The 23,189-nt window shown below is 40.5% G+C and overlaps 1 protein-coding gene across 1 annotated transcript in view; it reads right to left on the bottom strand.

Annotated features, from left to right (window-relative positions):
- Nucleotides 1–23,189, bottom strand: part of Gap43 (growth associated protein 43) — a 93,669-nt gene that overhangs the window by 24,031 nt on the left and 46,449 nt on the right. Inside the window, exon 2 of the mRNA NM_017195.3 lies at nt 21,002–21,566. Coding sequence (NP_058891.1) covers nt 21,002–21,566 — 565 coding nt within the window. The remainder of the gene's footprint in view (nt 1–21,001; nt 21,567–23,189) is intronic.

Raw genomic sequence — 23,189 nt, 5'->3', positions numbered from 1 at the left:
CAGTTTGTAAGATGAACTAAACCTTCTCATTCTCTAAGCAACTTTTGGTCATTTTTGTCACAGCAACAGAAATGAAAGACATTATGAAAGAGGAATAGCGGAAGAATTTCAAAGAGTAGGAAGCGACCAGTTTACTATCAAATGCTAGGCAAGGCTCAGAACTCCAAATTGACCATTGCATTTCTCACTACGGGAGACATGTGTGATTTTGGACAAGGTTGTTTACATTGAAGCTGGGGTGATGGATATGGTCCTCAGGAATTTAAAAGCAAAACAAAACAAAACACGTAAAAGAGGAAATTTGTGTCTGGGTATAGACAACACTTGTGAGAAAGACTCAAGAGCCAGAGGGCACAAGTGTGAATCTGGAATCTGTCACTTCCTAAATGTGGAGCTGTAAGCATCTCATGTCACCTCTCTACACCTCAGCTTCCTCAGCTACAAACCCTTCCTTACAGGGTTGTCTGATGTGTGAGGCATGTAAACCGCTAAGTAGTAAATGTGCCTGCCACTTTATCCTAGAAGAGATGACTCGGTTATCAAACTCTGTTCCAAGTCCTGGAGTACAAAATCACAAATATTGTTATTTGAGCGTTTTTTGTGAAAATACTGCCAAGGCTGGTCTGGTCTCCTAGCACATTGTGACAGCTGTGGATGGAGTCTCTGTAAGGATGGGCCACATTCCATCCTCCTGCTTAACGTACTGCTCAGGTGTTTCAGAGCAGCCTAGAGATTCTGAATAGCTAATGACTCCCTCTAACTTCTTTATTTTTGAAAGACCCCAAAAGATTTCTCTTCTGATCACGTTGAATTTCAGTGATGGTTTATGTAAAGGACTATTCAAAATGTTAAGGCAGACGTTTCTGCGCTACAAAGTCAGTTCAGCTGGCACTCTGTCAAACAGAAGTCTTTATCAACTAGCACTTCAGCGTTAAAATAAAAATTGATATCTGTATAATGTTCCCGACACATTTTATGACTGCAATTACTCTATTTCTAATGTTGCGTGTGTTTTATTATATCTAACCCTCCCCCGATTGGAAATCCAATAATGACATAGAAAGCAATTATTAATCAAAGATTAGGATAACCGTTTCCTTGATCACATCAGATGATGTAGTTTGGTTGGTCCATTTTATTCTAATTTGACTTTAATTTAAAGGAAAATAAAAGTATTAACATGAGGATTATGTAGAGGGGGAGAGATGGAGACTCTGACCCATCCACAGACATGAAGTTCTGTTGCTCACCTGCAGATCTATAAGAAGGATAAATAGCCCAAGCACAGAGTGACTGTGGCTTCAAAAAGATATTACATACACAGAATTTAGCAATTACTCGAACAAAAGCATGTATCACCTTCAGTTTTATATACTTGCTGGCTCTTTTTTTTTTTTTTTTTTTTTTTTTTTTTTTTTTTTTTTTTTTTTTTTGGAGCTTGGGACCGAACCCAGGGCCTTGCGCTTCCTAGGCAAGCGCTCTACCACTGAGCTAAATCCCCAACCCGCTGGCTCTTTTTTTAAAACTGGTTTTCTGGTTTTTGTTTGTTTTGTTTCATTTTGTTGTTTTGTTTTTGAGACAGAGGTTCTGGGTAGTCCTGTTTATCCTGGAAACTCTCCCTATAGACCAGGCTGGCTTTGAACTCAGAGCTCCGCCCACCTCTACCTCTGGAGTGCTAGGATTAAAGGTATTCACCACCAAGTTCATTGCTCTTCCGATGACCTTAGGTAAGGACCTAATAAATGAATGTCAGACCAAAGACTGACAAACTCGAAACGATCAGATATGCATTAAGTTGGTTTTACATTTTAATTAAGACTTGGGGTAGCATTGGGAGCAGAGAGTCACAATTGTTTTTTGTGACGAATCCTCAGTAAATTGAGGGAGGTCAATAGACAAATGGAGTGTGTACTATTCGTGTAGATTTACTACAGGAGGATGATGGTTGGTGTGGAGTTGAAAGAGCAGTCTCTGCCCTCCACCCTCAGCTTCCTGCCGCATCAGTACAGCCTCAGGAGGCTTCAGAAGATGTGCTCAAGTCTCCCGAGTGGCCGTAGCCCCCAGAAGCGACAGGGGACAAATGGCTGCTGGCTCGCTACACAGTTCCACTTCACTCCGCTCCCACCCTCTTTGCCAGCCCACCAGGCACGTGCCAACAATGAGCTGCCTGCCTCGCTGGGATCCTCGGCTCCATTAATAAGCCCTGGAAGGCTGATAATTGGAGATTTGCGGAGCCTGCTGTCTTTCAGTGGGGCGGGTTGTTATGGAAACCGGAGGCAGAGCATCATGTACATATTATTGATCCTTTAAAATAAAAAAAAAAAATGGGGCATTAGAATTCACTGTCCCTCTTTCTTTCCTCACTCAGCTCCCCTCATTTTCTTCTAGAAGTTTGTCATCAATTTGCACACGTGACAGTTCACCGCTCCTTTCTCTCTTTTTTAGCACCTGCCCCACCCACCCCTTTCTTAATTACAGTGAATGATTTTCCACCTCTATCAGAAAAAAAAAAAGTCAGCTGAGCAGGAAACGAAAGGAACACCGAAGAGGACACTCTAAATCTAATTTAACACCACGGCATTAACTCGGTTATTCGAGACAAGAAAATCAGTGATGAATATCAAGGCACTTTCCTCATCATTAAAAATAATAATCAAACAGAGTTTAAAAATGACTTCGGAGCCCCACCCTAGTTTATTCCGGTGGCAAGATGCTCACCACCCAGGATGACGCACACACAGTGCTCTGTGAAAGGAGCCCTCAGTGCTCAAGCCAAAGAAAAAAGTGGGACTATTTTTCTGAACGACTTTTAAAATTAGCTTTACATCCTTACGGAAAAAAATCCAATTACTCCCTTTAGTTAATGAATACAGGCATAATGCCAAAGTGTACCTGACTGGGAGGCCTGTGAACAGCCCTAAATGAATCCTGCCTGGAGGCTGCAGTGGACTTCAGTATCACCAACAGTCCCTGCCTTGAAAAGGCCTGGGCACCATTGTTTCTCGGGTGAACTTCCCATATCGCCCCAGCAGAGGGCAACAGAGTAATACTGTTTCCAACCCTGAGGCCTGCAGACCAGCCAGGACTGCCGGAAATGATTCCAAGCAAAGCACGCAGCCGGGAGATGGTGCAGGAATGATTTACTGTGACAAGGTCCTGCTTTGAAGCTTTTCTGAAGGCAAATTTTATTTTTAAGTTCTTTGTAACTATTAAAATAACTATCAAAAACTAAGTCCAGAAATAATCGTTTCCTGAAGTCATCATGTGAGTGAATGAAGTAAAATTAATATTGTGAAATAATAATCTTGTGAAATGGATTTCGAGAGAACGTTTTTCATTGGCCTTATCTCTACAGGATAAGGTCTTATCTTATGACTAAGACCTTTAACTCCATAAAATACCATGCCGTCAGTGGTCATACTATTTTAATGTAGTAAAACCTATCTGCCGTTGTTTAGTTTAAACCATCAGTCACTTCAGGTCTGTACATTTTAAGGTCCAATACCTTCACCTTCCCTCTCCCTGGCTCTGTACCGATGTTGCATTCATTTCCTTCATTCAGATATCACCCACCACTGTGGCCTCTGAACTCGTGCTCTGCAGTTAGATTGCAGATTCCAGCCAACCAGAGACTTTTACATTGCTCTGGGGCCTGGAGTTGGTTTTGCTTGCTTCTTGTTTGCTTGCTCCTTTGAAGGGTCTTACTTTCCTTCCAACCAGAGGGTACATTGAACGACAGCATTTTTCTTTTTACGTTTATACCCCAGTATTCTTCACAATGCTTAGAGCTCTGCGTAAATCACACCCACTAACAAATGAAAGTTATCTGTATGACAACGAAGCGTGCTCCTTGGGATACCTTGTCTCCTCTACTCTGATCCTAACTCATTATGTGACTGTTGAAGGTGATCTACAAGACACGTCACTTTTCATTAGAATACACACATGCACCGCCAGTCCTGGGAATTGCTCAAGTACACTGGGTTGAACAGTTTTGAGAACTGGTCCCTTCTGAATATCTGATGAAAGACCAAACCGTCATCTATATGCATCATACACACAGTGAAAAAATGACCATTTCAGGGGATGACAGGACTGTCTTGAAACCCTCCATGCCTAGGTCAAGGTGATAATCTAACTTTCCCTCTATGCGTAGGCCTCGAAGATTAAAATCTAAGTTGAGATCATTATACTGGCGCCTACCTAGAAAGAGCATATTACTTGTTTCTCTTAAGAGTTTCTAACTCTTTCTATCAAATCCCTAGATTGCAGTTTCTGAGGGACCAATTACAGGAAGCCTAAATTAATCCTACCATCGCTACCTGGTGGCCTTGGCTAACTTCCAGGTTCAATCATTACTGATAATGTAAGTACTTGGTAGTGCACAGAATAGCCTGTGACTCCCAGATGTGTGTCCCTCTAGCTGACTACAATAAATTAAGTCATATTTGCACATTTATTTCCTCTGTAAAGTCAGGGGGTTGGTACCAAGGCAGAAAAACAATGTTTTCCAATAACTTCCTATGAAAAAAAAAACATGCCAAAAAGGGGGTGTGTGTAGTTTCTAACTATATGTTCAAGAAAATACATGTACTTTACATGCAAACCATGTAATGCCAATTGGTTTCATCCCTGAGACCATTCCACAATGATGAAACCCATACTGGGCTATTGACAGAGCTCCTTAGGGACCATGTCCATGCTTCAAATTCAGTTCTAAGACCCATGCTCTCCCTACTGTGCCACAGGAGGAGATGAGATTTACCTAACCCCACAGCTGTTGCAATGCTCTGTCTACTGATGCAAGACCTGTCCCGTAACACACTTGCTTCTATAAAACGAGTTCTACGTAATTTAAAATGCATCGCTTTGTAAACGTCTTATCCTAGCTACAGGATAAAATAACCTCTTCTAACTTTTTTAAACTCAAATGTTCTTTGGCAATTTTGTACATATATTCGATGCACCCTAGTAACACTCACCTCCCACATAAATGAATATTTCCCTATCTTTATGTAAAAAGATGACAGTTTGTGTTTTTTACTTTCTCTAAAGATCTGTTCAGAGGGCCTTCTTCCTATCACAAGGAGAGGATATGATGATGAGGAATAATTATTTCACTTATCAGAAGGAAGGAGTTGACCCAGGTTCACTCAAGATGCAGCGCTTTAGACGTGGTTATTAAATACAATAACCCAATAGGAGTAGCGTTCATATTCTCACCCTACAGATGAAGAGTCTGAGGGTTGGACCTATCATTAAAGGCACACAGCGAGAAGTTTTAGAATAGCTTAGTGTTGAATCCAGGGTTGCCCAGTCTGGCCTAAGGTAGGATATTTAATGAGGGATCCTAGGTAAATTTGTTTCTAAAACCTGACTTAGAATCTGCAATGCATGATTAATTAAGTATGGAAGCAGCTTAAGTTTAAGCTCCATGGATATTGAAGCTTACCTTTTCCTTTCTCTTCCCGCCTGGAGTCAAATAGTTGGTGACTCTTGGTTGGTGGTAGTGGGGTTGGCTGAAATCTGATGCTAAAGAATTCAGACGTGTGTGTGTGTGTGTGTGTGTGTGTGTAGGAAATATTCAGAAATAGGTCATGGAAAAAATAATTGATTTTAATACTTAAATGGGTGGGCTATAAGTGTTATAGATACTTTAGCAAAAAAAGAAAGTCTTCTTTAAAACATGGTTGAAGCCTTGAAATTAGGAAACTGAAGTGATCCATTTCTATGCAAGCTACTTATGAAAAGAAATCCCTCCAGGTAGGAGAGAAATGTTCTAAGTTAATCAGTGGATGCCTATTGAAAGCCTCCTATGTGTGGGTCAGCACTAAGATGCTAAGTATTGTGGGAAAGGATCTTGTCACTGTTTAGTAATAGAGAAAAAAATTAAGATATCGACGAGAGGTAAGTACACTCATATTAGGCATAAGGATGCTCTAGACTAGTAGTTCTCAACCTGTGGGTCATGACCTCTTTGGGGGTCACACATCAAATAGCCTGTCTATCAGGTACTTATTAGAGTAGCAGTTGCTGTTATGAAGTAGTAACAAAATAATTGTATGGTTGGAGATCACCACAGCACGAGGAGCTGTATAACAGGGTTGCAGTGTTAGGAAGGTTAAGAACCATTGTTCTAGATGAACTAAACCGATGGGTGTGGTAGAGTGGATGAAGCTGATGGGTGTGCTGCTACTCAGATCAAAGGTCAGGGGGTCAGAGAAGTCCTCTCAGTGCAAGTGACATTCAAACTGAGACTTGAATGGTCAGAGGCACCCCAGACTAGAGCCAGGAAGTGCGAAAGCCACCAACAGACATAAACTAAACTCATTGGAGAGATTTAGAAAGTGTGTGACTAGAGAAGAGAGAAGAGGGGTAGTGAGTATCAAAGGAACACCGATCAGAAAGACAAGCAGAAGTCAGAAAACAGGAGGTCAAAGGACACACAGATCAGAGAGACAAGCAGAAGTCAGACCCTGGGAGATCACGTAGGCAAAAGGAATCCTTTTAAATTCATTCCAGCTGCCAAGATAACGTGTTGGAGGATTTCTGAAGGGTACAGATTCTGACAAGTATAAGCATGGAGCTTTGGAAGAGTGGTCCTCAGAGCAATCTACTGAAAATCAAGAGAAGCTCAGGTCAACAAGAGGGCTCAGTGGGTTTAAGGCACTTGCTGCCAGGTCTGAGAACCTACATTCGATTCTCAAGACCCAAATGACGCAAGGAGGTTCTTCTGTTCTCCATGAGTGTATCCTCCCACCCACCTCCCCATACACACAGACACACGCAAATAAATACACAAAAAGGTGTAATAAAATTGAAAGTTAAAAAAGCAATTATCAGAAGGTAAAGCACCTCACAGCTAAAACCTGTAATTACTGAAGCAACTCCTCTACACAGCTGGGGCCTGTCATGTGATGGGACTCACTAATGTGATATTTAGGATGTCAGTCCCTGGAGTTGACTAGGACTTGGCGCCATAGTTCACAAATGTTTTCCTTTGGGGCATCATTTTAGGCAGACACGCAAACAGCTATCATTTGCTGGGGTTCACAGTGAAAGAAACACAGGTTATGAGTTTTCTTTCGTTCTTTCTAATGTTTAAAACCTACTCACAGACTTTAATGTCTGTAAATCTAAATGTTGTGAATGTTTCAGAATTACATAGATAAGAGTCTTAATTAGGAGAACATCTGAAAAAAATTCTTTGTTTGCACCATTCTGTTACAACTTGGAAGACAACTCCTGAGTTTGCTTTTCTGAAAATCTCGGCAGCCCTAGACATTGTCATCTTTACAGTGTTTTGAACAGTAATGTTCAGTGAGTCACCTAAAGTTCAATGGGTTTATGATTTACAGTATAAACAAATTCTTGAAATATAAACAATTTCTGTAGTGCCTCTAGCAAGAAAATCTGTTTGGAAAAAACACACTTCAAGTCAGGTGGAGGAAGGGTGTGATGGTCTTGTATATCCTTGGCCCAGGGAGTGGCACTAGTAGAAGGTGTGACATTGTTAGAGCAGGTGTGTCACTGTGGAAGTGGGCGTAAGACCCTCATCCTAGCTGTCTGGAAGTCGGTATTCTGCTAGCAGCCTTCAGATGAGGATATAGAACTCTCAGCTCCTCCTGCACCATGCCTGCCTGGATGTTGCCATGCTCCCACCTTGATGATAATGGACTGAACCTCTGAACCTATAAACCAACCCCAATTAAATGTTATCCTTATAAGAGGTGCCTTGGTCATGGTGTCTGTTCATAGCAGTAAAACCCTGACTAATACAATAGGTGAGTCCATGAAGAGAATGAGTTCTGAATTTTTGGTTGAACTTAGTCATACCAAAAGCCAAGGTCTCTGGAAAATGATCTTAGGTTCAGTATAGGAATTGTTAGTTACTATTGATTAAAATTTCAGTATTTTACCAATATCAAGAAATAGTTAAGGATAGTGGTGTAGCACAGGAGACTGTACACTGGTGAAGTCCCTGACCTCTGAACCCTGAATCCTGAACCATCACTCTGCCAAACATCCCAGTTCCCAAAAATTACCACTCTGAATTACTTCTCCATAGGACTGTAGGATTCCAGTCACATACTTATGCACTGGTTTAGTATTTTTAACACAGTTTTTAGAGAATAGAGTATTTCTATAATATTTATTAAATATATTTTGCATGGTCTTAATATTGTCTTAAACAATGCAATGTTTAGGGGTGACCCAGACCAATGAATAAAATGTAGTTTAAATTAGTTGCATTTTCTGCCAGCCCTGTAACTAACGAGCATAATCTACAGCATCAGCGTAGTTATGGTTATCCATACTCATAATAAATGTGGGGATCAAAGGATGTGGGCAATTTTTCTAGTCCCACACACAGACAGTAGCAAAGGATCTCCTTCCATTTACATTTTCAACGTGTAGTTTAGAGCTGAAAAATGATCCTCTTGGACAAGAGGGACAGAGACTCAAGCAAAAAGCTTCTAACATTCTCCAAACAACTGTATTCCCCCTACAATCTTCAACCACAGTACCGTTATTTGTGAACAACAACAAAAATATCTGCCCTTAAAATTATTCACTAATCTTGTCCCTCCTTCATTTATTACAATATTCTACCTAGCACTGAAATTAGTGTGAGGGAAAGGACACATGAGTATTGTGATTACAATTCAACCTGGACCCTGAATTTGCCTCTGAAATAAAAAGCCTTACAATTCATTCAAAAGATATAGTGTCAGATCACTCTTAAAAACTATTACATATGCTTATCTGGAGGAGGCAGGGGATGGCAGGCACATGCCGCCCTATGCATCTTGAGACTCAGAGGACAGCGTGCAGGAGCTGGCGCTCTCCTTCCACCATGTGGACTCTAGGATTGAGCTCAAGCCACTGGGCTTGGACACAGGCCACTACCTGCTGTGGCCTTGTGTAACACTTGGTTCACACTTCAGAAGACAATATATCAGTTCATTTGTGAGCAATAACTTCTCTAGTTAATACTAGGTACAGTTCTAAGCATTGCCTTTATCCTTAACCATTTAAACAACAGGGCTCAACAGATGCCCGCAAATGTTACAGCAGGTTCCCATGATGTCACATATACATAAGCATATGGTTTTACACATGGGTCTTTATGTACTCCAACACTGAAGCACTGCGACTTGATAATTGCTATTGTAGTACTTTAGAGTCATCCAAAGGAAAATTAATTAACTTGTTAAAAACACACGGATACGAGCCTGTGCTCGAGCTCTCTGACATCTTTTCCCAACTGCTTATGCAGTGACAACATAGGTTGCCCGAATTAGCTACAACAGGCTGAACTAGGCAAATTCTAAAATGTTGAGTTTCGTGCTTTGGGAAGCCAGCTTATCAGCATGTCACTACAGGTATGGCTAATCACATCGTGGATACTTTAACTTTCTTGGATTCCTTTGTGCATGATGAATGAGGAGGGTTGGTTCGTGTCTGTGCACATGTGTGTGCACGTGCCTGTAGAGGCCAGATGTCAATGGCAGGTGTCTTCCTCTCTTGCTCTCTACCTGGTGCTTTGACACAAGGTCTCTCATTGAACCTGGAGCTCACCATTTGCTAAGACTGATTGGATTGTGAGCTCCAAGGATCCTCCTGCCACATTACCAGTGCTAAGATTATAGACACAAGCCACTAAGCCTGGTTTTCCACTTGGTGCTAAGGATCTGGACAAACGTCCTCATGCTTACTTACATAGCCTCTGAGCTACACTTTCCTGCCTGAGCCATTTCCTCAGCTCCTTCCTCCTCATTTTTTCCCTTGCTTTCTTTCATTCTGTCTCACCTCCTTTTCCTTTTATATATTAGACTATATACTTATGTGTTCATAGCGCATCCATGCGCAAATAATTAAACACACCTAAGATAAATAGAGAGAATACAGAAAATGCTGTCCTGGTATACCTCAAACCTCCATAAGCATGCATTCTAACTCATCCTTCAAGCGAAGTCTGTGGAAAAGGCTCTCATAATAAGAGACACTTAACTCGAGTTCCAGTTTAATTTTGGCTATAAGAAACATTCTTCTCTGCTTATTAAATGGTATTCTGACACAACAAATAAAACCTTCATTAACCTGATGTTAAAAAAAAAGGTATGCCTCTCCTCAGCTTTTCAAAAGTGACCTATACCTTAACAATTACCCAGACCACAATCAACATACTGTAAAGCGAGTAGAGCATCACCAAATGTCCATCCACTATTGACCTGGGATCAATGATCCTGCCCTTTCCAGAGCTGCAGGAATCTTTTTAATCCTATGAGTATTAAAAGATCAGAAAGGAGAGAAATAAAATACCTTTTATCACGTCACTGCTTTTCTTTATAGAAGGCTTTAGTCATACCAGTAGAAGCATGCAAACTGCTTAAACTCTGGTCTGCTCTGCCCTTTAAATTAGAATAGGGAATTATGTGGTGTGATTGTTGTTTGTCTGTTTTGCCAAATACATCCAAGTTATAACAAGTTGTACTTTATGGATATGGAGGAATCTATTTGACCACCAACTCTCTTAAATTTTACAGTCTGAAAGAGGTCCCAAGCTGTGCACAGATTTTGTCTATAGGCTGTGTGAAAGGAGAGTAGACAGCAAGGGTGGAAAAGGCCTTTTCCTCAACTCTGTCACAGCAGCACTCTTGATTCAGGCAGGCATAAACCACTGACCCCACAGTGGAGCAGCAGAATGCTCAGTGCAGAATGTTCACATTGCAAAGACTACTTAGACATGTCAGAGAAGGAACTGAGCCAAGAAACCTGGCAGATTATTCCTTCTCTGGGTGTGCCTGTCACACACTGGTAAGAGTCACCCCACAGGTCACTCCTGGAGCTGGGATGAAATTAATCACCTGCTGCAGAACAGAGCAGCCCTGGTTTGCCTCCAGTTCGCAATATGTTTCTAAACATATTGTAAAATGTCCCCCTTGGTCTAGAAAGCCCTAGCTGCTTTGAATTCTGGCCACCACAGAGAGGACACATGGCCCCAAATAAAAGCAACAGTTTCTGGGGGAGTTTCTTATCTCTCTTCCAAATTACCAGAAAGGTCCGTGACACCATAGAAACTCTGTACAAAGGAGGTTCCACCTCACTTTGCTATTTTAGAATGTGCATATAAATCAGGAACATGTCATAAGATGATCATCACCAAGGTCTTTTACTAGTGACTTTTGTGATCCCCTGTCCAACATTTTGCTCTATAAAAAGTAAGCTCATACTCAAAGAACTTAAGAATTGGCCTGTGCCAAGTCTGGAGATTACAAATCAGTGTCCTGTATCAGCTTGGGACTTTCCCCTGCATAGGACCATTCATTCATTCCTAACTCATTCACTAAATCTACATTGCATGCCTTCTCCAGCCAAAGCATTAGCATAGAAGACACTCAACAACTGGCATTCCTACTGTGGGTTAATTTTAACTACCCATTGCTGAATCATGACTTGAATTTAAATACTTGTATTTTTGAAATAATATGAATGAAAAGTAGGGCCTCTTGGGTATGATTTAAAAACACACTATCTCTTTTTATTGGATACCTATTGTCCTTTGAGACAGGTGAAGCAACTTATGTATCAAGACCTTCTAGGAGGCTTCCTCTAGTTAGCCTAAACAAAAGTTTCCATCTTTATATGCTTTATATTTTGTAAGGCTGCAGAGATGTCTTCACAGTTGAAAGCACACGTTGCTCTTGCAGAGAACCCAAGTTCAGTTCTCAGCACACAAGTTTGTCAGCTGACAACAGCCACTAATTAAGGCTGGGAGATCTCTGTACAGCCACAGGCGTTGCACTCACATACACATACCCACACAGAGACAACGAAAAGAATAGTTTTAATTTACATAAATACATAAATAGTCATAGTGCTGAGTTGTCTTTCTATTGAAGATTCCAAGGCAAGAAAGAAAGATGAAGAGGAGGAGTAGGAGGATCAGAAGAAAGAGGAGAAGAGGAGGAGGAGAAAGAGGGTGAGGAGGGAAGAGAAAAAGAAGAAGAGGAAGAAAGTCGGTTGGTTCTGGGCTATTGCCACTCCTTATGGGTTAAAGACAAAGAAAGCGTGTGGTTTGTTCATTATTTCATTGTTCTAAAGAATTTTGTTTTTCTGAAACACATACATATTCATCAAGCATCAATATGGAATGATTTTAGAAGAATAGCTTTTGGTTCCTCTTCCTAATTAAAAAATGAGTCTATCAGGGCTGAAGAGATGGTGCAGAGGTTAAGAGCGCTCACTACTCTTCCATAGGTCCTGAGTTCAATTCCCAACAACCACATGGTGGCTCACAATCATCTGTTATGTGATTCAATACCTTCTTCTGGTGTGTCTGAAGAGAGTGGCAGTGTATTCACATACATAAATAAATATTTTTTGAAAAAGACTATTAACTTGTATTGGGGTAGGAAAGGCTATCCTTCAGAAATTATTTCACTGCTCATGTGCCCCATGAGGAACCCATATTCTGAGCATAATTTATCAGAAGAGGAAAGTGTCCTTCCTTGTGTGTGTTTTCCTCTCTGAATATATTGACTTTTCCTCCAAAATAGAATGGTGCAGGATGGACAAACCACAGTATGTGTGACTTGAAACCTGAAAACAGGTATGAGAATTGTTGAGCAAACACATCTAACTTATTATGTATTACCTAGGCTATCCTTCCCACAGATGTTTGATATGGCCTAACTGCAAATGCTAAGACTGCTAGTCAGTTATGGTTAAATGGCCTGTTACAGAGAATATCATTTTCTAAGGAATAAGAAAAAAATGATATTACATCTTTCCACACATCTACTTGCAAACCTTTCCTAAACCCATCGGATGTCTGCTGGATATATCCTTTATCTATTTAAGGAAGAGCCCAACTCTCTAAGCTATTGCAATTGCTTAATTCCTTACTGACGGTGTCATTGCTATCTTCACTGTCACTAAAGTACCCAACAGAAACAAGTTTGCAGTGGGAAGGATGTTTTTTTGGTTCATAGTGGTCCACTCCATAGTCCTTATGATGCACACATGGGGTCATACTTCATGACATTGAAGTGTGTGGCAGAGTAGTTGCTTCATGGTACACATGAAGCAGAAAGAAGGGAATTCCTGAACATTTGGATGTTTCCCCCAATTTGTCCCTTCTATTCTTTCAGGGCCCCACCATCAGGATCCTCTCTTCCTCCCAGTAGTTAACCCTCTAGAGTCAACCTGTGAGATATACCCAAATGTATAGCTCACCAATTTACTAATGATTATAAAAGCCAATCAATATGACAATAAAAACCGCTATAATTACTTAATTAAATAATGCAGACTTAAAATGACATAAATAATGATTATGTCTAGGAGGAAAGTGAAAATATACTGTCAACAAAAATATAGTCAACATAGTTATAATTTTCTTTCCTAGAGTCTGGGTTAGGAGGACTAAAGGACAGGAGTTTAACCGTATTGGGAACCCCTATTTTAAGTACTTATTTCCAATTTCAAGTATAATACAGGGTTAAAAGTGCCTTTTGATCTTTTATCATCTGTTGGGCCTCAGGTATGACCACAAAGTCTCCCAAAACTGGCTTCCTAGATTCATTCTCTGCTATCCAATCCTCTCTCTTCTCAATCTCATCCCCCCCTCCCAATATACTGCCCAGGAGACAAGAAGGTTCAACAGGAAAGTAGCCATGCTTGGGGAAGAGGCCATTTGCCAACAAATCAAAGGTGTCTCTTTGGTACCATTTGCTTTTTGGAGGGCATAGAAACCCTAGTTAAACATACTTAACTATACACAGACACTAAGTATAAGGTACAGAACAGCTAGCCTGAAATACCAATGAAATTTGATTAAGAACTCAAGTCTCATAATTGGAGGTGGTACGTAGTCTATTATACTAAGAGCATACAGAGATTTCACTAAGTATAGTCGATAAGATGGATCTATTTGGGACATGACGCCACTCATCACCCTTAACAGGAAAACCTGTAAATCTTTTAAGCAAGCCCTGAAACAAATATTTGTTTTAAAAGCCAAGATTTATTGCTGTGAAATCAATACCTGATATTTTGAAGAAGGCAAAAGTGCAAAGCTTTTTATTTTTTGTTATATAAATTAGAATGAGTTTTTATTGCTGGAGTAATTCAGTTTCTCTATGTAAAAATCTTAAATTGGATTAAGAAGCATGACAAAAGTTAGACATGCCTTCCTATCTTTTCTACACCTTTATTTACGCTCTAAACCATCTCATCTTGAGACATCTTTAGGAATACAGTTCTCAGAGCTTGAAGCTGCTCCTCTGTTTCCTTCTGCCCTTCCATTCATGTTAGCTATAGGAAGGGTTCATCAAGTAATGGAGCTATGTCTGTGAGAACAGAGTGAGGAGCCTTCCATTAGACTGAGCACTCCAATTTCTCTCCATGGTTAGCTAAACAGGTTCCCTGTGTTATGTTCATGTTTCACTTTTCCATACTTCAGAGACTGAGGGTGCATGTGTAGATGCATGTGTGCAGAATAAAAAAATTATGAATGACTGTTCATCCCTGAAACTACTCTATTTTAAGAAATATTCTATTTTCAGTGCCAAATATAATATGACCAATTTTAAATTAAGGCACTCACATGCATGCCTTTCTGCTTGCATGAACTTTATCTTTTATAAAGCGATAGCCATATATGAATCATGGGAGAATGCAGGAAGGGCCTTAACAATATATTTCTTGACTCTGAAATTTATGTCTTCATCTTCTCTTTTCTCTGCATCCTTTGTCAACTACAGAAATAGAAGTTTTACTCCAATTCATGTTTTCTAGAAAGTTCTTCAGCAATATGGCCCTAGGTAGTATGAAGGCAGTGGATTCCTTTTTATAAACACACTTGCTGGAAAGAGGGGTGTGGTCTAAACAGGTGTCTAGCAAGGCTTTCACTCACAAAAGCCAAATTCAGGGAGAGACACATCCTAATTGTGAGGCAAGTGACCTGGAACCAACAGAGACCTACCCTTTTCTATTTGTAATTCTCACATTTTTCCCCCTGACATATCTGATGATACTAGCAATATTCCTATCTTGAACAGTTTCAACTGATCTTTGAAGCTTACCGATCTCTAACAAAGGGGCACTTGAAGCCCATTGGATAAGAACTTTAGGATCCAAATTACTCTAACATTTCTCATCGTTCTGGGGAGATGGAGCTGAGAGGAAACTATCAGTGTTCCTGGATGCCTCCTTGTAAGAGTGATCACTGATAATTCCCTACACCGTGGAGCACACAACTATACAAATCAGGAGATATTCTTATGTTAGCCAAGATAGTTGTCTCATTGAACATTTTTCTCCTGTTTTCTCCAGAGTGGTACCTAGCTGCCTGTATGTAAGGGCTCAGAATGTGAGGCTTGAGCTTTCTGATTTGGTCCTCCCTAGTTATCAAAAGTTCTTAAGTATCCCATTTAATCTCTGGACCTCAAATTTCTCTCCCATAAAGGGGATAGGGACATGGTACCGAAGCATGCCATAGGGTGGTTACAACAGTTCAATGGGATACCTACCATGCATCATTTATCATGGAAACTTGTGGCTCTTAATAAACTGCCTATTAACTGTTGTAAACAGACCTTCCGTCTCCTCATTCAAGCATACTTCCCCCTGACTGCCTCATAGGTATGTAGAACAGAGCATGCCCCAGATGCTCTGGTTGAGACTTCAAAAGAACCATGAGAGATGAGCACCACCACTGAGAAAAAGAAACAAAGACAAGATCAAACCTTTTAGCTTTAAAAACTACAAGGCTACCTAAAGGTAAGGATTTAGAAATTTATCAGTTGGACAGCCCACCCCTCCCCACTTTGTCAGTGACTGTGTCTGTGGGCAGCATACTTTTTTACTTTGCCTTCAGACTGTAAAAATAGAAAGGAAAATATTAACCAATGCGACTGGATTGTTGTCAAGTAAAACCAATAAAAATGATTACTCTAGCTGTATAAAAGTGGTCCATAAAACCTTAATAATCAACCATATTTAAGCAGTGTTGCACTGAGTAAGCTGACAGGGTACCCATGTTTTATAAACATTTATGGATTTTAACAACTCAAATTTTCAGTTTTTATGAGTGGTATATAAATCTGGGAAGTGGTTGAAGCCGCATTTCAAATCTAAACCTTTTCTGAGGCATCCTGCCAAGCAATCGTGAACTCCCAGGGAAACCCCACTCTAACACACACAGCTTGGCAAGGCTGGTTTGTTCTTTCAAGAGCTACAGAGTTGGATGGGACCAATGTGTGTGTGTGTGTGTGTGTGTAATATTATATATTACATATATATGTATATATATATAAGAATTTTTCTAAATCAGGAAGTATACACTGGATTTTCTTTTTCTTATACATAATCATTTTAGAAATTATCAATGTTTATCTGCTTTGTTTGCTCGTAACTTAGCTACTTGCATATGCATGAATCAAAGGTTTTTAATATCATAAGTTAAATTTTATCTGGGCTACAGAAGCACTGTCTGGTTGGTTGGTTGGTTGGTTGGTTGGTTGGTTGGTTGGTTGGTTGGTTTTGTTCTAAAGTATACAGCAAATAGAAGTATCCCATACCTACTTACATGATTCAGTTGAGATTATTAATGTGATTAAATGCCACTCTCTGGACTCCTACGACACCAAGATATTTTAACTAGAAGGACATAGAGGAAGTAAGAATGAAATCACAAAGGGGGAAGAGGAAGGAAAGATAAAAGGGGAGAGAGGTACAAAGATAATAAGTTAAGTTTTTTCCTTCAAGCAGAGAATTGCAGAACAAATGTTTCCCTGATCCAAGTTGATAATCTCAGTTTGAAAGATGTCATGACACTATATCAGTAAATTATAGAGCTGGCAAGATGGCTTAGTGTGTAAAGTCACCTGCCATCAAGCCTGATGACCTCAATTTGATCACCAGCATCCTCATGGTGGAATGAGAGAACTGGCTCTGGCAAGTGGTCCCTGGTGGTCCACACCTATGTAACAACCGTCCCACCTCCCCCCCACATGCTTCCCAAATACGTGAGTGTAATTTTTAAATTAAAAGAAATAAATGAAATCTAACCAAATTAACACCCAGAATACATAGGTGACATTGCGAATACTATATATAGCAGCAGCTGTTTTAGGGTCATCTTTGAGGAAACTCCATCAGCAGTATTGGAGCGGGGTGAGGGACAGAAGCAGAGGACTCCATCACTTAGAGCCAGCGAGCATGCTGTCTGCTTGGCATGAATGACCAAGGACAAGATCATTAAAGGGTTCTTAAAAGTTCTCCCCTCCTCAGTGAAGAAGGGTATGTCCTAGGGCTTCAATAGGCTGCTTCCTACAAAGAATCATCTTCCTACAAGGGAGTCAGAAACTCAGTGAAATCGTTTGGTTAAAGGCACACTGAGAGTTGAGAGTGTGCAAACAGAAACAGAGATGCATAATTAGGCAGCTGAGGAAAACAAGAAAAGAAACCAGTATCAGGGCAAGAGGTACTCACCAATAACAAAGCCATAAATAGCAAATGGCATAGGTAGGTAATATATTCCTAGTTTACAAATCATGTCCGTATTATTAAAGCACCGAGCAGAGCTGATTTGAAAATTTTTATCTTATTTTCTTAGATTATCTCCTAGGACTTATTTGGCCCCTGCCTGTACAGTACATTGCTGGGTTACGTCTTTCTGCAGTCACAGAATCTGAAAACAAGCATGGGAGCTGTCCATTTCCAAGTCCGTCTGAAAGAAAATACGGTTATTTTAGCCAGGGTTAGAATGAAACTCGGTGAGGGGGGAGGGGCTGAACATGAGGCAGAGGCTCAGGGAATTTGGGACCGATATGATATGACAGATCTTCTTGTCACCTTTAGTTTCTGTGATTCCATGGCAGTCCCAATAACTGAGTGATTCGTGCTTGTCCCACTGAACAAGCCAGACTGATAGAATTCAGTTCAGAAAGGCAAGCTGCAAATTCAGAATCTAACTGAGACAAAAGTATCAATCCGAAGCTTAAAAAAACAAGCCACATAAAGTTATAGCATGTATTTGTATCTATTCTTTAAACTTCAGAAAACCCAGTTTAAAACACATGGCCTGATAAATCAAAAGGCACCGTTTACTGCCTCCTGGATCACCTTCACACTGAACGTCGCCTGCCCTCCCAGTAACCTTTCAACGTACCGTATACAGTCTCATTAGTTCAGATAGTTTTCATCTAGAATTTGAAAAGCTCAAGACAGATATCTGATCTCTAGTTACTTTCAGTGATTAGAAACATTTTAAATCAAATAAATGATTAGAATCTGCAAAGTTGCAAGAGCACTGCATAGGCAGGTAAAATGTGTTATCTATAACTTAAATCTGGTCAATTTCTATTCTTCCAATGTGTGACATTTATTGAATACTTACCACATAAAACATTATAATCAGTCATTTAGAATGATAAAGCATGAAATTAATATAATGGAGTTCCTTGCCTATCTTTAAATATATTAAAATATAATATTTTATCATATACTGATATATAATATAGTGTAGGGTATTTATTAATATACTATATAATATTTAATATTATATATTAATATACAGGGAGATTTTTATTGGCTCACCAAATTCTATCAAACCAAACAGTTAGTATAAATACCTGAAATCACACCATGTCTTTGTCTATTCTCTGTACTTTAAAAATCCCAGTTTAAAAAATATGATCTAAGTAATGTCAAACATGTCAAACACTTAAAAGCATGATGACTTCCAATAGTTACAGAATGACACCATGGATATCTTCAATGTGGTTCCCAAACTTCTTATCTGAGCCTTGAACTTTAAGCCTAAAGGAAAGGAATCAAGACAATTGTGTTGAATAAACCTACAGCAATGTCCTACCCACATAGCTTGATATTACGGGGAAAATGACATCATTGTCTTAACTGTAAGTTCAGGCCTCTAGGACAGGTATGCAGCTACAATATAAAATAAGTCACTGGTAGAAAGAATAATGATTAATTTGAAGCTGGAATGTGAGAGTGGGCTGATACCTCTGATAATTGTTGTACCCTAGAAGTTTAAATTAAAAAAAAAAAACAGACCTGAAAATGTAGACTACTCATCTGCCATGTTTTAGTATCTAGTCAAAGATTCAATGGTTGCTTTACCAATCTGAAGGTCGGATAGCTTAACATTTTCTGGATTAGTGTTCTGGTCCAGTCTCATGAACTTTCCCAAGATAGTGGTCTGGCACAAATTTAGACCCTTAGTCTTTGGGATAAATCTATAAAGTTCTAAAGGGGCATATCAACCCAGGTAAACTGGCACAGAAGTAACTTTATCTCTCAAGACCTTTGGAATCAAAAGGCACAATGAAATATCTTGATTGTCAATTGAGAGTCACCTGCATCAGTAAAGCACACCTCAGAGTGCGTCTGTGAGGGAAATTTCAGAGACAGTTAGAAGTCTTTGTCCTAATCAATTGTTTATTCCATTGATTAACTCAGAATAGACTTTAACTGGTGATAGAGTTAAGGAAGGTGGGATCTAGTTGTGTGTGTCTTTGAAGAGTGTATCTTAAAATCTCTCTCTCTCTCTCTCTCTCTCTCTCTCTCTCTCTCTCTCCTCCCTCCCTCCCTTTCTCCATCTCCTCTCCATCCCTTCCCCCTCTCTTCCTCTGTCTCCATCTGTCCATCCTTCCATCTATATTGCCCATCTCCCTCTCCCCTCTTTCCCTCCATCTCTGTCTCTCTCTTCCCCTCACTCTCCCTTTCTGCCTCCATCCATCCATCCATCCATCCATCCATCCATCCATCCATTCATCTATATCCACCCCCCTCCCCAATCTCTTTCTTCCTAGCTACCATTAGGTGCAAAACTTTGCTCTGCACACACCCTTGCCGCCATGATATCCTGCATTACCGTAGGCCCATGGCAACAGAGAAAGCCCATCATAGACTAAAACATCTGAAGCTGGGACAAGATAATTCTTTCTTCCCTTAAATTGTTTTTCTAGTGTAATTGTCACAGTGATCCAGGCAACATAAAAGGTATTCTCAATCACACCAGACTAGGGAAAGCCCTTGGGGAGACTGATTTCCTCCACCCTAGATATGCTGGGGTGAGAGACAGAGCCAGCTTCCGGGGATGAAAGTCTATTAGATTTGCATTGTTCATAGGATGTTCTTTTCTAATTCCGTGCAGACTCTCTGGGCCATCATAACAAAAACACTCCAACTTCCAAGTTATAGCTCCAAACTGAAGAGAATCCAGTACCTTTTCATATTCACAGTCAACTCTCAATTATTTATGCATATGAGAGAGTGATGTCTTTGATAATAAAATGATAATTTATGGAGCTTTTTCTTTTGTGTTTGTTTTTTTTTGTTTTGTTTTGTTTTTGGCAACATCAACAGACTTATTTTCCTAATTGTGTCTGACCCCAATTAGTGTGACAGCTAACATTATCCAGTTACGAACATATATAAACATTCTCCCCATATAAGCAGATACCACTCGCCAATTGGTGGTGGGTAGAATGCCCAGAACGTACTGTGGGACAGGGAAAGGAGGGTTGAGATTATATTTTTGTTGCTGGCAATTCACACATTAGATAATCAATAAAGAGTTGGCTGTATTTATAGGAAGCCCTTCCTAGAGCCAAATAATCACATTAGCTAATTCCCATCCATGAAATAAATGTAGTCTCAGTAATTACTTATTAAACTAAGTCTATCAGCATACAGCACATTTTCTTTTAACCGGGATTATCAAGCTTGACTGTTTATATCAATCCAATTAAGATAATTGTCTGATTCTCCAGTACTAGCGCCATGTAATTCTTTCTGAGTTTTCTCTCGGGCTTGTAGATTTGGGGGGGATTCACCATAACTTTTGTGATTTGTGGTCTACGCTCTCTAGACAGTTCCCTCTGGACAGTGTAGGTGGTCTGGCTCTAGGTTTAACATCCCTGGTGCGTCCCGCCCGTGGCCCCACCCTCACCGTGGTACTCACCTTTCTCCTCCTCAGCTTGGCTGCTTTCTGCAGTCTCCGTTGGAGGCTGCGCTGCCTTGGCAGCATCCTCTGCAGCAGGGGTGGTGGCAGCAGCATCAGTGACAGCAGCAGGCACATCGGCTTGTTTAGGCTCCTCCTTGGCTGGGCCATCTTCGGCCTTGGAGGACGGCGAGTTATCAGTGGTAGCTTTAGCAGCACTTTCTGTCTCAGCTGAGCCGGCCTTTTCCTCTGAAGGGGCCGCATCCCCTTCGCCCTTCTTCTCCTCAGAAGGTGCATCTCCTGCCTTGCTGGGCTCCTCAGCCTTAGGGCTGGTGGCTGGGGCTGCATCGGTAGTAGCAGAGCCATCTCCCTCCTTCTTCTCCACACCATCAGCAACGGGAGCATCATCCTTCTCCTTGGCCTCGGCCTCAGCAGCTGGTGCATCACCCTTCTTCTCGTCTTTGAGCTTTTTCCTTGTTATGTGTCCACGGAAGCTAGCCTGAATTTTGGTTGCAGCCTTATGAGCCTTATCCTCCGGTTTGACACCATCTTGTTCAATCTTTTGGTCCTCATCATTCTTTTCAACCTGTGTGGAGAAAAGAGGGACAAAAAAAAAGGTAAGCTCAACGGGTGGATAACTCTTGAGTGATTCGTTACGTGCTAAGACCTTTATGCGGTTGGGAGAATTAAAATTCAAATCAATCTTCAGAGACACTTCACCAGTCATTCTTCTCCTTTAGTGACATAGTTTTGATGTGTCACCCTCCCTGACCTGGAGGATGAGCTCTTTCCTTCTCAGCCTCCCTATACAGGGATTACAGACTTAGGTCACTACCCAAATGCTACCTTGTCTCTGACCCCGAACAATCCCAGGCATTCAAGGGGTAGGCTGGAGAAGCTCTGTAATTCCAGGACTCAAGAAAGGAAGGAAAGGAGATTAGGGGCAAATTCAAGACCAGCCTGAATTACATAGTGAGTTTCAGGCTAGCCTTAGGCTACAGTATAAAACACACCACCCTACTTTAAACAACACAAACTAAACAGATAAAAATCACTGAAATGAGCTTTGTATGTATTTCCTTTCTCAAGTCAATGTTATTCTACAAACCAATCAAACAGGCTTTGTTTTAGACGCACCTCAAGGATTCAAATCACACTTGCCTTAGGTTTTTATGAAAGAGCTCTCAAAGATACTAGGTTCTCAGGATTTCTGAGGACTCTTAAGCTTAAGGATTTAAGAAACATTATGCAATAACCTATGCGTCTCTTTCCCCTAAGCTTCCAAGCATGATCAGAAGTTTAATATACTCAGGGAAAGGAGCAGGAAAGGAGTTCAATGGTAAACCTCATCAGGGTTTTATGCAAAATATAAATGAATTCCAGGGCTTTGAGGAAGACAGAATATGATGATTCATGATGCTCAGGTCACCAACCATTTAACTATCTCAACGTGTGGTCTACCACCATCAATAAGCACACCGGGACTTCAGAATTAGAATATAGAAAGTAGTCATTATCACTGTGTTTTAAAAGGTGAGAAAACATTGTTTTGATTGTTTCTAAAATTTGCCCATATTTCCTAAGTCACAATCATAGCCCCAAAGTCATTCAAACCTAAAATTAGTCTTCATTATCATAAATAAAGCATCTTAGTACTGTAGGCATGAAATTAGAATATAAACTGTTTTACCCTTTGGTAATAACATTCGCAGTCTTTCGTGTGCTACATACAACCCTTTTCTATTTGGAAATTCAACCAAAAGGTAGGAACAAAATTATAGTCATGGAAAGAAATGTATGGCAAGTGAACAAAACTCCGTACCATGCTGCAGCTCACCGTGGTATCTTGTCTAGCTATTAATGGTCTCTGTCTCTTCCGTTATCATTTCCTCACATACATTTTTATTCCTCAACAGCTGTGTTCATTCACATATTGAATTTTACTTGCTTGCACACTTCCTTCAGTGCCCTCTGTCTCCTGCCCCCACTTTCTCTTGCCCAGACACCTCCTTCCAACAAACCATTCTCATTTCACTTCTTCCTTCTGTGTGTGACCCACTGATTTGCATGAATGTATGTAGGATGTTATGAGCACAGGCAACCTAGGAGAGGCTACACCACTGAAGAAAACGACACTCTCCTCTCCCAGGGACAGTTCACAGCTCACAGGCCCACAGGAATGAGGAGAGTCTCATAGGCCTTCCTCGTT

Source organism: Rattus norvegicus, chromosome 11 (assembly GCF_036323735.1).
Source record: "Rattus norvegicus strain BN/NHsdMcwi chromosome 11, GRCr8, whole genome shotgun sequence".
Lineage (NCBI taxonomy): Eukaryota > Metazoa > Chordata > Mammalia > Rodentia > Muridae > Rattus > Rattus norvegicus.
The sequence above is the reverse complement of the archived record's forward strand: the minus strand, read 5'-3'. Positions and strand labels throughout refer to the sequence as shown.